Source organism: Elephas maximus, chromosome 16 (genome assembly GCF_024166365.1).
Source record: "Elephas maximus indicus isolate mEleMax1 chromosome 16, mEleMax1 primary haplotype, whole genome shotgun sequence".
Taxonomy (NCBI): Eukaryota; Metazoa; Chordata; class Mammalia; order Proboscidea; family Elephantidae; genus Elephas; species Elephas maximus.
The window spans coordinates 55,320,387-55,335,093 of NC_064834.1; the positions used below are offsets into that span (position 1 = coordinate 55,320,387).

Below are 14,707 nucleotides of genomic sequence, written 5' to 3' on the forward strand. Positions count from 1 at the left end.
GGTCAGGGAGAGGCGTGCCTGCAAGCATGGCTGGGTAGAGGCTATCCTGATGAAAGAACTGTATCCTGAGTATTCTTGAGCCTGAATTGTAACTGTCACTACTCCAATAAACCCCACAATTGTGAGTGTGGTCTGTGAGTTCTGTGTGGCCATTGCAATGAATTATCGAACCCAGTAGAGAGTGCTGTGGGAGGGACAGTTGGTGTCAGAATTAGTAAAGACGGCAGATAGAGGAGTCATGTCTGACCTCCACCTCATGGGAATCAGCCTTGGGCTATTCTTGATTCTCCTTTCCCCTTATGAGGTAAGAGGAAGTCAGACACTGCCCCCAAGCTGTCTTTATAGGCAGCAATGGACATCTTGTGCACTCATCCTTGCACATTTGTGTAAATCCCTAGAAGTGGGATTGACGTATGCAGTGAACTTAACACCTTGCTGAGGCAGCACCCATCATCTTAGTAGTACCAAGTATGAAACAGCCATTGACATCAAAGAAGAACTACTGGATTATCCCAGGTAGACCCTATAGGGACCCTCTGAACAAAGTAAAGACACACAGCAGCCTAGAAAATTGCTGTTAGAAAACCAGCAGAGGTTTGGATCAAGTCAAAAAAGTCCATGACAGGAAGCAATCTGCCAGTACCAGCTCTCAACCGGACATGTTGTGTTGGATCCGACTTCTGAGCGTACAAACCGTGCCATTTCCACACAGAGCAGAACAACTCTTCCAGGCCAGTAGATCTCAGCAGAGCCACTTAGAGCATATTGCATCAGAGCAAATGCCATCCACAGCTAGACGGCAGCAGACGAAGGCAGATGTGCCTTTCTGTGAAATGACTGTAATTAAGTCCAGATCTTTGCACTTTATTTTCGCTGGCTGGATTTGTCGTTTTGCTCTTAGAACAAGCCTACTACATACCTCAGATTGTTCTCCCTTGACCTCATCTTCCTGAGCAAAAGCATGGCTCTGTCACCTGTCTGGGCACATAATGAGTCTTTGTCATATGGTGTCGGCACGTCTTGCATACTCAATGACAACCTTAGACATAGTATCTCCTGACTGCCAGGCGACTGGCTGATAGGCTCCACCATCTTCAGGGGCAGTAAGCAACGATGTGTTTAGTCACACACATCCTTAAATGCAGGAAAATGTATTGAGATACCTTTGGTTCAAAAGAAAATAAGGAAAATGAAAAACACAGAGCCATGTTGTAGATCTTTTTATTCCCACCTCTGGCTGGGCTATAACACAGCACTAAACAGGACTCAGGACCCAGCTTCAGTGCTTGAGCCCACAGAAATGTGGTGAGCAACACATATTCAGGGAGAATTGTTCCCCTAAACCTGGTTCTCAGACATCAAGAGAGACCTACAGAGTGTATCTGGTAGTCTGAAGTTTTAAAAGGTTAGAACTGTGTGGTCTGGCTTTCTTCTCCTCAGTTTCTGCAGGACATGGGCCTTCACCCTTTACCATGATACAGCCTTTCAAACTCCAAACACACTGACTAAGCTGCCGACACTGTTTTCTCCCCCTTCTGCTCCATGAGTAATGCCAGTCCAGCTAGGTCAGTGGGGAGGGTTTTAATGTATCTTGGCTGAGATAAAAGCCATTCCATCCCAGGGACACAGCAGGTAGAAGGCAGTGTATAGCATTCATGCCAAGTCCCATTGCCCGATACCTGCACATTATAGTTTATCATGAGGTAATTGCCTCCAGACACACAATCCCTGCGAGATGTCTAAAATCAGAGCCTGGGAGTGAAGGTCACCTCCTCTTCCTCCCCAGGCAGCTCCTGGCTGGCCAGCCGGCTCTGCCCTGGGCTGGCTGCGTGCCTCTCAGAACGCCATGTAGTAGTGCTCCATGGTGCTGATGATGTCACTCCGGTCCTCCAGGAGCTCTAGCACCTGCTGCAGCACAGCTTCGCTCAGGCCCGGGCTGAGGCTCAGGCGAGCACAGGCCAAGATGTGCAGGAAGTGGCAGCCCCTCTCCACGTCTGCAGGAGAAGAAGCAGGTGGTTAAGCTCAGGCATGCCTGTCGGGCCCACTCTCTCTCCTCCCCCTCTAAGTGGAAGCATTATTAGCTCCTTGCTATTCAAAGTGTGGACCAAGGACAGCAGCAGCAGCATCACCCGGGAGCTTGTTTTAAATGCAGACTCTCAGGCCCTCCCCATGATCCCTGAATCAGAATGTGCATGTTAACAAGCTCCGAGATGATTCTTGTGCACACTGAAGCTGAGACACACCAGCCTAGATTTTCAGCAAAAATAAAACAAATAGGCCTGTTCTTGGTGCCACAGTCACTGCTCAGGGTTCAGATCTTTGACTTCCAATATAAATGCTTTTCTATCCACTGGGACTTTAGCCCTTGATCATCTTTTTCTCTAATGCAGTTGCATGTATGTGAGTGCATCTATTCAGTGCTGACCCCCAGCTTCCCTGGTAGGAGGATTCACAGCAGAGCAGGGTGACAGTGGCTCCATCATCTTTTCTCTAAGTCCTGATGTGATGGGGCCGCCACAGAGACAAAGGGATCCCTGCCTTTGGCCTGTTCTCACTCCTCTGATTGGGCTAAGAAGTCTTGCCTGTGATGGCTGAGTTCTAAAAACCTCTTACACTCTACCCAATACTAAGGCCATGTAGTTTACGGTGATACAAATTCAGGGTTTAGTAACTTTTTCCTAGTGGATATCAGTGATTTAGGTGGTAATATTTACTGAGGGTTGTGATCATTAATGGGTCATGCAATCAGTTTAATGGGTTTTGGTTTGCCTTTTTTTTTTTTTTTTCTTACTAAACAGACTAAAACAGAAAAAAAAATGAATATATTGCATTAAATTTAGGAAAAGCATTATATTTTGACACTTTTTTTCAAGTATATACATGCATTATTACTTGTGGGATATCATTATTAATTTATGGGGTCACGATGTAAAATGTATTTTTAACTCTGAGTAAAAGTCAAACCTAATTCCTAAGTAGACACCCTCCAAGTCTCCACACTTTTAGGCACCATGGCAGGGCCAGGCTTGGGCTCTCACCATTGCATACCCAGCACCTTGCCCACAAAAGCTGCTCAAGACAGTCACATAATGTTATTTTCAGATGCTCAGAGGTATTGTGGTGTTGGGCAAAGGATGGTTTGCGATTCAGCGGACCTTTGGGGTCTTGAGCAGGTCATACTATCCCCAAACCTTAGTTTTCTCACGTGTGGGAGGTGGTCTGGAGGGCACCACCTCTGAGGTCCCTTCCAGCTCTAAGGTTCACAGGCGGTGGTCTAGGGCTAACAAGAGCTGCTAAATTCTGACCTCTAGTGGCCACATCGACTCATTATTCCTCCTGATTGGGGTTACTGTTGGAAAACTTGCCACTGCCACTGGTTTCCACATTTACAGGCTTTTTCTTCAGCATTTATCCAATAAAGATGAATAATGTGTGTAGCGTTCAGTGAGGGGAGGCAAGTGGAGAGCCTCTGGTGGAAGGTTGACTCTGGAGTCAGACCTGGATTCAAGTTCTGACTCTGCAACTGGAGCAAATTACTTCAATTCTCTCAGTCCGTTTTCTCATCTTAAGACAGGGTGCTTGTGTGGATGAAATAAGACCCTGGTAGGTACTTCTTATATGGTGTATTTAATACAATGATATCATAATATTCAACAGCCTCAACTGCAGCAGCTGGCCAGGGTAGATCCTTCTAGATCCTGACTGACCTCCGCCAGGGACAAGCAGGAGAGCGTGGCATGATCTATAACCACCCCTGGGTTTCTCTCTTTCTCTGCCTCACAATTTAACCTCAATGGACTTACGTTTTGGGAGCGTCCTGAGGATGGTCCCTCCTGAATTTGGAATACACAGCAAGGCAGATTTCCCATTTTCCCCAGAGGGAAGTAATTTGCTGGCTAAGCTTCTCCTCCTTGGTAGCTGGGCAATGGGACTGGGATACAGCCCCCAGAAATGTCCTGTCTGTTCAGCTCCACTGTTAGCTAATTCAGGCCGTAATAACAGGCTTCTCCTGATTATAACCACCAGGTGGTAGAAGCTGATTCTGGGACTCCCAACACAATAATTTTACCAAGGAATCTCAACATGCTTCTTCACACAGTGTTACTGAGAGTCACGGCCTCCCAGCTTAGCCTTGTCTCTGTTGAAGGTCCTTGTCCAAAAGGCTTTTCTTATACAACCATTAGAAATGCCACCTTAGCAAATGACCATGCCCCTGGACTATCAGAGGGAAACCTGGTAGCCTGTGTAGCCAAAGACCAAGACACAATTAGATTCATAGAGGGGAAAAATAGAATTTTATACCTCCAGGCTACATCCCTAACCCTGACCAGGCACCTGGTCCCAAAAGAAGAACAGTGTGTTTTACGACCTTCCAGGAATGAGAGTGTGGATGGTTTCATACCCTCAGACTCAACTGCCTTGCAGGGGGCTACCAGCATTACCTTGGTATAAAAGATCAGTCTGTATATTTGCATTTTAACCCTAAGCCACCACAGATTTTCTTTTTCAAAATCCCCTGGAATTTTCCAGAAGACATCAAATCCTGGCCACCGGATGACCAAAAAATAACAATGGGGAAAAAAAAATCAAATGCAGTTTTCTTTAAATAGCCTAAAGCCACAAATAACCAAAATATAGCCTGCTTTTGTTTTGACCCCCCCTTTTCTTCAGTTCTCTATTCAAAAATGTTACAGAAATTACTGTTCTTTGTCACCCTAATTGAATCTATATATTTATTGCAGGTGGAAGATTGAAGAGTCTCAAAGCCACAACTCTGATTCCAGCTCACTCTCTACCCTCTCTGCTAATGCAGAAGATAACCACGTAGTTGATTCGTGTCTTATCTGATGGACTAGAGCAGGCACAGAGGGCTTTGGCGGGTTGGGGTTTCCCATGCAGGTGAAATCTGTCTGGGGTTAGCACTGTCATCGACCAGTTATTGCCCTAAGCACGTCACTATTATCATCTCAATCAATCGTACCTAAACCAAAACCAAATCCACTGCCATTTTTTCCAATACACAGTGGTGTCTTATAGAATCCCTGGACATCTGGGCTTCTCAAAGCAGAACCAAGAAGTTACCAAATCTTCAAGAAAATTAGCATTACTCTTTCCCATCTTCTTAGTGCTGTATGTCTGTTTAATTCTCCTCTGACACAGACTGGTTTTCTCTGCTTCTCCATCTACACAGCAGGAGCCCCACTCTGCCCAAGTGTTCACCAGCCCCTTAATTCCAGACCAGCTAAGACTCTCTGTCCAATACCCGGGATAAGGAATGAGACTGGGCCAGTTTAGGTCATGTGCCCACCATAGTCCCATCTATTATCAGGGGGTGGAGTCATGTAATACAAATATGGCTATCATGAACCAACCGTTTTGGGGGATCCTCAGAAAAAGAAGGTGGGTCTGAGCTGGCCACATGCTCCAAAATGCCGTTACAGATTGTTTACTTTTTCAAGGGCTCCATTCATTTGTTTATTTACTATTTGTGAAGTTACTAACATGCATCACCCACTCTGCTAGAAACTGGGGCTACGGTGGGGGGCAAATCACACAAGGCCCTTGATCTTCTGGGGTTTTACATTCTATGAGGAGATACACATTGTTTTTAAAGTCACACGAATAAATGTAAAATTATAATTATGGCATTGGTTGTTGGGCAGTGTGGGGGGCATACTCTAAATTATTAGTGATGGTGATCTTTGGAGTGCGAATGTGTTATTTTGAAAAATTAAGAGAAATGAAGTTCTGATATATGCTGTAAAATGGAAGAACCTGAAAAACATTATGCTAAGTGAATAAGTCAGACACAAAGAGACAAACATTGTATGATCCCCCTTATATGAAATATCAAGAATAGGCCAATGCATAAAGATAAAAGTAGATTAGCGGTTACCAGGTGCTGGAGGGAGAGAGGGATGGGGGATTATTACTTAATGGGTACAGAGTTTCTGTCTGGGGTGATGAAAGAGTTTTAGAACTAGACAGTGGTGATGAGTGTACAACATTGTGAATGTAGTTAATGTCATACTTTCTATTAAGTACACACCTGTTTCTATACATTAAAAGTAAGCATTTTATTTATTACATGGACAAAAGCAATGTTTTCTGAATCATCTTTATTTCAGTTTTTCGGCCATACTGGGGTGTCACTCACAAGCTCACTACGGTAAAGATGACTTACATGCATATAGTTTCAAAGTCTAAAAGATATTTTATGTTTTTTTTCCCTACTTGCCTACTTTTCTGGAGTTCTTGATCTTTAATTTTTTTTTGGAGGGGCAGTATCTGAATAGTTAACACCCTGGGAGGCATGTTAAGAGGTTTGAACTCCACCTCCAGGATCCCCTCCTGAGGTTGGGCTGACATGTATAGTGGGTTTTGCTGCCCTGGCTAGCCCGCACCCAGGAGTTAGCTCATTAGCATAACTTGTCAGGTAGGTATGGTCTGGAGCCTATCACGAATATCAAAGCCTCCAATCACTGGGGAAAATCCAAGGGTTTAGAGGAACCAGGGAGAAGAACCAAATTGTTTATGTAATTTCTTATCCCACAGGCCACTCCCTGGTCTTTGGCCAGTATTCCTTTTAGATGCCTAACATTTGGAGGATTATTATTCCCCCCTCCTCTCCCCTTCCCCCCTAGTTAACCACACTTTGTGTGGTCAAAGCTGTTTGCAACCAGACACTAACCTAAAAGTTGGTGGTTTGAACCCATCCAGTGGTGCCATGGAAGAAAGGCCTGGCAATCTCCTTCCATAAAGATTATGGCCAAGAAAACCCTACAGAGCAGTTCTACTTTGTAACACATGGGGTCACCATGAGTCAGAATCAACTCAACAGCAATGGATTTTGTTTTTTGGTTTTGTGTGGTTATTTAGATCCAGTTCTTCCTCAGGCCAGGCACTTGTTACATCCTGAGGTGGCTTTAACTCAATTTCCCAATACATTTGACCATCAATATCAGTGTTATAATCTTACTGACAATGTCAGTATTATACTATATTGAAGTATTATATAAGTAATCTGAAAAATAGTCTCCATCAGTCATTAGCGATTACTTCAGTCCATCATTGTATCATATAACTGATTCCAGGGCAAGGCCTCTCAGGTTTGCAGGCTTCTATTCAATCCTGGGAAACCCTGGTGGCATACTGGTTAAGTGCTATGGCTGCTAACCAAAGGGTGAGCAGGTTGAATCCACCAGGCACTCCTTGGAAACTCTACGGTGCAGTTCTACTCTGTCCTGTAGGGTCGCTATAAGTTGGAATCAACTTGAAGGCACTAGGTTTGGTATTTTGGTTTTATTCGGAATCGACTTGATGGCACTGGGTTTGGGTTTTTGGTTTTATTCAATGCTGTCAGGTTCCAAAAACAGCAGTGGCCTTGGCTTCAGTCTTTCAGGCATCTGGTATAATTGAGCTAAATGACAATATCACCTCTTATCCTGAGCCTATTCCCAGTGTTGCTGTTGAGGGAGTGGAGGCCCTCCAGCCTCAATGGGTCCTTGTCTTTCTCTTGTAAGAATACACAGAGAAGACAACTTTGGGTTCAGCTCTAACAGGTTTATTTCACTTGTGACAAGTAAAAGGAGTCGGTGGGGGCTTATGCCTCTCCAAAAGACTGACTCAAAAAGGGAAGCAAGGCTAAGGCTTATATGGGTTTGGTGAAGACAGTAATGAATATTCAGCAGGTTTATTTCAAGATGCGGGTACTTCTCGGAATGGCGGTGCATACTAATTAGGTTGCACGTGCATCTGGAATCCAAGATGGAACCCGCTGATATTCAAGTTGGAGTCCTCTCTGCGGCCCTTGGCATCACTTATTATGAGATATAGTGCAAGCACACTGATCTTCAGCACTACATTGCCCTCTTCAGTGGGCTAAGGAAGGTCAAACAGCAGTCACACTTTGTTCTGCACATGTAAAGTGGGAAGGGATTAGAAAAACACTAAAAAGGAGACAGTAATTCACTGGTTGTTTTAACCTTATTTCATGTTGAGAGGGTGTGGTTCCTGTTTATCCAACTTCTAGATGGTAATCTTTTAACAGCTCTTTTGTCCTGCCAGCAGGGTTAACCCTATCTATCTCACCAGGTGTTAATGTAATTTGTGGATTTCCCTCATTGCATAATCTGTTTATTCATTCCTTTAACCTCAGCTACTATTCCTCCTTCCATCCACTTATAGCCAAACTTTTCTACCATTGGAAGAGACATTAGGTCTGGCCACTGTACTGGTCTAGATAGATACTAGTCTAGTGAGTTCCTCCTCCTCAGTCCACTTCCATTCATATAGGGTAGGGCGCTGGGTTGGGTATACGGTCAATACAGACGTATTCAATGTTAGCCACAATTTTGCCAGATGGGGTGTGGCACAGCCCACTCCCTCAAGCCCTTAGTAAATGCTTAGTTACAGTTTCTTACTTAGGAACCATCCTCTGTTACTTGCAGTTGCTGCCCTGGTCCTGGAACTACTGCATCACACAGGAAAAAAGAAAACTGAGGTGATGTGGGAGAAAAATTTTAAAAACTGTAAGTGGTATGGGGAAGAATCATATAGTAATACCAGCCTTCTCCCCCACTCCTTTTTCCCCAGATCCACCAGAAAAATGAAATTCATCCAGTGGGGATCCTCTCTTGGCCCCCCTCATGTTGAGTGTGAGCGCATACTCGTGAAAAGACTTCACCAAACTCTTCATGCCTTTGTATCACACTGTTTTAGACAAGCAGTGTTTCAATTGCCCATTCCAATTTTCTATCAAGCCATTCCTCTTAGCATCAAAGTGTGTCCCTTGGTCTGAAGAAATGTGACTCAGTGATCCAACTTGGTACAGTATCTTATTAGCATTCTTTCATAGTACTGATCATTTGCCTCTACCACTGAGTAAGCAAAGCTCAGTCTAGGGTATCTATTCCTATCAGAGTTCCTTTGTAGTCTCCTGGAGCAACTGGCATCATTCCAACCTGCAGCTATGTGCAGGGCCTTCCCCTGGAGGAATCTGTCCTAGAGCCACCTACAGCCTGTCTCTCTTGTTGGTAGACAACAGTTCTTACTGGCATCTTGTGCCTCAGCAGGTACGAGAGGAATATATTGCAATTTAGCCCATGTCTGCATTACATCTCATGGACCCAGGCAGCCATCTCAAGTGTGCATTCTTGGCTATCTACTCACCTGCTCCAATTAACTTCCAGTGCTGGAAGGGGGTTCTTCTGATAGGAATAGACATGTCCTATTTTAATGCACTCCTCAAATTCCCATAGTGATTTCCTTAGGGTCATGTCCCATGCAGGCATCCTTATAACAGTCCAGTTTTCCACTGCCCTTGTCTGATCCTATGGCCAGGACACTGATCATCACTCATGAGTTGGTAAAACCAAAACATAGTGGCAAAGAGCTTAAAATTCAGCCCACCTGATTTGTTCTAACCTTCACTGATCAGCATGGCCATCTTCTGAACAGGATGCGTCTGTTCACCTTGAAATTACCATTCATAAACTGAGTAGCTTTTCGGCCAATTTAGAGCCATTTATAGGGTACCACCCTAGTGGCAACAGAGTCTGGTAGCTCCTCAGGTAGTTCCAAAGTCAGTCATAAGTGGGGGGTGGGTGGGGGAGCTCCTGCTCATGAAAGCCTCCTTGCATTCCCAATAGCATATTCTTGTATAAATCACTTCCATCTTATTACGAAACGCTTCTGGGTATCGCCCTCCCTATCAGAACAGGACATTAGATATCCTGATATCACCCAAGATATTATGAATAGCTACATTTTCGAGATTATTCTACTCCAGTCACAGTGGCAGTCTCAATTAAAGTCCAATATTCACCTGGTGACTGTCTCTCAAATGAACATTTCCTGGTCCAAAATTAAAAGTGGTCGTGGCCAGGTGGTCCTCACAGGCTTTTGCCATAAGCCCCAGTCTATGCTCCACACGGGGCTACTGTACAGAGAATTTGTCCATAGCAGCACTCCAGCTTCTATTCTACATTGGTTGAAATTAATGATCTGTGTGGGCTCAGACAATCTTATTGATTCCTACTTAGCCTGTCCAATTAATATTGTCTGAAGGGCAGATTTACATGCCTTCTGTTTTACAATATTAGGTAGGGGAAATGTTACCCAGTCAGACACAATATTCATCCCCAAAATACATTCAGGTAAAGGCTTTATCTCATAGGTTGTTGCATTCCTTTATTTTCCCAATCATGCTTACCTAATGAGACCCCAATAAAAAGCTCAGGACACTGAAGCTTGGGGAAATTCCTGGTATGTACTACTGTGGTTGTTTACAGTGAAGAGCTACAGGCTTTAAGAAGAGAAAAAGAGCTAGCCAAAAGATTTTCTGCCCTGCTTCAAGACAACTGTAAAGTGAGAGAGGAGACAGGGCTGATTACACAAGCCTACGGAGCCCTGGTGGTGCAGTGGTTAAGAGCTCAGCTGCTAATGAAAAAAGGTGGGCAGTTCAAACCCACCAGCCGCTGCTTGGAAACCCCATGGGGCAGTTCTACTCTGTCCGATAGGGTTGCTATGAGCCGGAACAGACTCTGCAATGGGTTTGGTTTTTATTTTTTTAATGATGCCTTCAAGTGGCCTGTGGTGGAGGCCAGTCCCCTGAGGTTGCAAACTCTGTGCTTGGAAGCACTTAATAAAGACCTGGACAGGTATTCACTTGAGGATACAGTCAAGCTTTTCCAAGGATTCAGAAGGGAGCCCCTACACATTCACTGCATGCAAGGACAGACACAGAGATGCATCAACATCCTTCCAATTCCAAGTGGCTGAGGCAAAAAAGTCTTAAAAGCATCTGAGGATGATGTAGAAAACTTCAGAGGGAAAAAATGAATGAAAACGCTCATCACCAAAACCAAAACCAAACCCAAACCCACTGCTATTGAGTCCATTCTAACTCACAGCGATCTACAGGACAGAGTAGAACTGCCCTTTAGGGTTTCCAAGGCTGTAATCTCTATGGAAGCAGACTTTCTCTCATGGAATTGCTGGCGGGTTTGAACTACCAACCTTTCAGTTAACAGCCAAGCGCTTTAACCACCATGCCACCTGGGCTACTTTCAGACTCATCTCCAGGTAAGTCGAAAACTGCTTACCCAAGAAACTTCAGGATGAAAGCAAAGAATGTGAGAATCGAAGGAACAGGAAAAAAAAAAAAAAAGCTTGAAAATTCAAACACATGAATGAAACAGGCTGTAAGTGAGAAACAGAGCCAGTTAACATCTCTGACTTAACCATGCTGAAGACTGTAGCTCCGCCTGCTCTCCTTACACAGGAGTACAAAGATGACGGCAATTTCAAATTAGACACAAAGGGTCAATCGGGAAATGGAGAACGCCCAAGTCCATCGGTCAGATGTTGATGTGAAGAGACTCACTGAGGCTGTTAACTTCAACTTTTCCTTTAAACAGCTTGAAGGTGAAAAACAAGAAATATTTGAAAAATTCTGTGAAGAAAAACAAATTAATGAGACGTTTACCAAACAAAAAGTTTCCCAACAGAGCAAGCGTCTTTGCACTCAGAAAACCACAGCTTGAAAATGAGGCCCAGAAGCTTTAGCTGCAACTACAACACTGCCTCAACTACAGCAGGACCATGTAAGGCAACTTGAGAATCAACAAAGGAGGAAGTTTACTACCTGGAAATAGAGAAAAAACTTCTCAAAGTGTATGGAAATGTGAGCCACATGTATCAGAAGCTCCACCTCTACAGGACAACAGCCCAAGACCTGCACAAAGAATTGGAAAGAACGCTTCCTTCTGTCAAGACCAGATTATCTTCTATGAGAAGAAAGCTCAAGAAAGTTAGCAGGCAGCTCTGTCAATTGAGAGAAAGTTCAATGAGTTAAGAAAAGAAAATGATCACAGAAGACACATACTGGTTCATACAGAGTTGAAGTTTCAATTCTCCCCAAAGGCCCATCTGTCCCTGCTGTTCCATGTGCAACGCACAGAGGCCTAGAGGTATCAGGGGATCCCCTGGTTCATCAGGTTCCCAGGAAGGAGGAGGATTAAGCTGTGAGGGCTCAGGGATGTAGGGTGACATGCGGGTTTGTTTTAGCTTTCACAGCAGCTGACCCTTTAACACCCACACACACAGCAAGACATCTGCCCATGTTTTCTCTCTTTAAGAGTAATTTTGACTTGTCTCTTTTTAGTTTGGAAACACTGGTGGTGTACTGGTTAAGAGCTACAGCTGCTAACCAAAATGTCAGCAGTTTGAATCCACAATCCACCAGGTGTTCCTTGGAAACCGTATGGGGCAGTTCTACTCTGTCCTATAGGGAGGGTTGCCATGAGTTGGCATCCACTCGATGGCAATGGGTTGCCAATGCATTCTTTTTAGTTTAACTGCTGTAACTTAATTGATGCAACTGCTCTTCTTGAAGTTTGATAGCATAATTCCTAAGATAATATTTTTTGAATACAGATTAGTTTAACAGAATTTTTATTTCCACTTCATTGGATACCCTAGAATTAGACAGTGTAAGTACTGTAGTTTGATTGAAATAAAAGGTCCACTATTACTTCAACCACCATTGAAATCTTACATGGAAGAGACCATTTCTGGATGCTATGAGCTGTTGGAGCCCTGCTGGCACAGTGGTTAAGAGCTATGGCTGCTAACCAAAATGTCAGCAGTTCGAGTCTACCAGCTGCTCCTTGGAAACCCTATGGGGCAGTTCTACTGTGTCCTATAGGGTCACTATGAGTCAGAACAGACTCGATGGCAATTGGTTTTATGAGCTGTTAGAAGAAATCTTTAAGAGCTGTTATTAAGAAAACCCAATAAAATTTGATTTTAAAAAAACAGTACCCCCCAAACGAAAACAATACCCCCAAACTTCATAATATTTTTATTAGTTAGCCCTAAATTCATAGATTAACTTAAGGGAGCTGTTGTTTTGCAATCATTTGTTTCTTATTTTGTAATTATTTTAACCTTTGTTATTTTGTTTAGGGTATTCTTTGCTGTTCAAATGTTTCTAAATTTTATGTAGTCAAAATAAAACTTTTCTCTTTACAGCAAAACAAATAAAGAATGAAAAAACAAAGCAAAAAAAAAAAAAATCCACAAAGAACAAAAACCTAGAGTAGTGAGTGGCATTTCCCACCCTTCAGAACTCTACAGTATAAGGATCACGCTGTGAAAAGATGGTTGAAGTCTGGTTTAACGAGGTTTCATTAAAAAAAAAAAAAAATATGACACATTATCACCAGTGATAGCAAAGATCACCAGTGCCAGTTTTCCTTGGTTTGTTCTGAATACATTATAAGGTCCTTCACCCACTGGAAGCAGGGCTGGATTACGGCATATGAGGGCCCTAAACACTGACAATCTGTGGTGCGCCCTCCTCTGCTCACTCATGCTTTTGAACAGGATTATGTGAGTTATAGATACACAGTATATTTATATGAGTCTGTGTGCGTCTTAGCTATCCATGATGTAGCTTCTTTTTAAATGCGACTATATTAACAATCGAACGCAAAAGTGGCGTATGCCATTTTAGTGGGATGAGGTGATCTGGATTATATGATTTTTAGTGGATGTGGGGTACTAAGATTTTTACTATATACCACATTTTCTACAAAAAGGATATTCCACATATTCTACAACAAAGAAAATGAGTCCTTGACCTCAGTCTTTGCTTTGGACAACTGGCGTCCCTGTTTTGTTGATGCTCTAGGCACCTGCTTACCTTGCTTATTAGGTAATCCATCCCTGACTGGAAGAGTTAAATTCTTGCAACAGGCCCCTATCCTGTCCCTGAAACCTTCTTGAGCATATGCAGAATATCTTAAAGCAAGGCTGGCATTTTACGTGAGTTAATTTTTTCCTGAGATGAACTATGAAGAATAAGACTATTCTGGAAAACAGGCAACTGTGGGGGAGGCTGGCTGCTTTCCAAGAAAAAAAACCCAGACCATTTCCAACAATAACTAGGAAAGAACGATGTGGCGAAATATCTGTACAAAAGGCTTTAGTCATCCAAATATATTTGTACACAGAACTGGAAACGCACAGACCCTCACCTCATTGAAACTCTTGATACTTCACAGACTCTCGACTTACTCAGAAGGCCCCTGACTGGGAAGCATCACTCAAAATAGCAAAGTTTGACCAAACTTCTCATATCTCACAGTATCCATGTGAAGATCCACCCACAGCTATGTGAATTATTTGAATCTACCATGACATTGTGTATCTTGAGGTGTGAAGAATCTCTCTTTAGTATTGGTTAGTCTAATAACATTTTTTAGTCTTACATTTACAATGCTTCGCTCTTTCAATTACTACTTCCTGAGGGCCCATTACAGGCACTGTTCTGAACACTGGGATTACAACAGTGAAGATGATGTCGTTCCCCTCAGGAACTTATATCATTTGATTCTAATGCAAATCAAAACAAAACCCCATACAAAAATCAGGCACTGTTAATTCTCATTTTTACGAAGAAGAAACCTATGCTTTAAAGACGATGAGTCATAACCCAGGTCAGTAAGTGGCAGTTTGGATCCTTTCAGGCCTTGGGATGCTTGGTCCAGTGATCTTCCCACCAAGAGAAGGCCCAAAGAAAAACAACTGAGCATTTTCAAATACGAAAAACCTAAAACAATAAAAAATAAATAAATTCCTTCAGTACAAAGGTTACCCCTCCAAACATCTATTTAAAAATAAACAATGATTTAGACTGTTT

The 14,707-nt window shown here is 43.2% G+C and overlaps 1 protein-coding gene across 3 annotated transcripts in view; it reads right to left on the reverse strand.

The window, feature by feature from the left end:
* Positions 1–1,521: 1,521 nt before the first annotated feature.
* STN1 (STN1 subunit of CST complex) overlaps positions 1,522–14,707 on the reverse strand; it is a 58,244-nt gene continuing 45,058 nt past the window's right edge. For 2 of the 3 annotated variants that reach the window (XM_049855239.1, XM_049855234.1), the window contains one exon: positions 1,522–1,994. In XM_049855239.1, coding sequence (XP_049711196.1) covers positions 1,837–1,994 — 158 coding nt within the window. In that variant the 3' untranslated portion in view covers positions 1,522–1,836. The remainder of the gene's footprint in view (positions 1,995–14,707) is intronic. The other variant, XM_049855242.1, reaches the window with a different exon arrangement.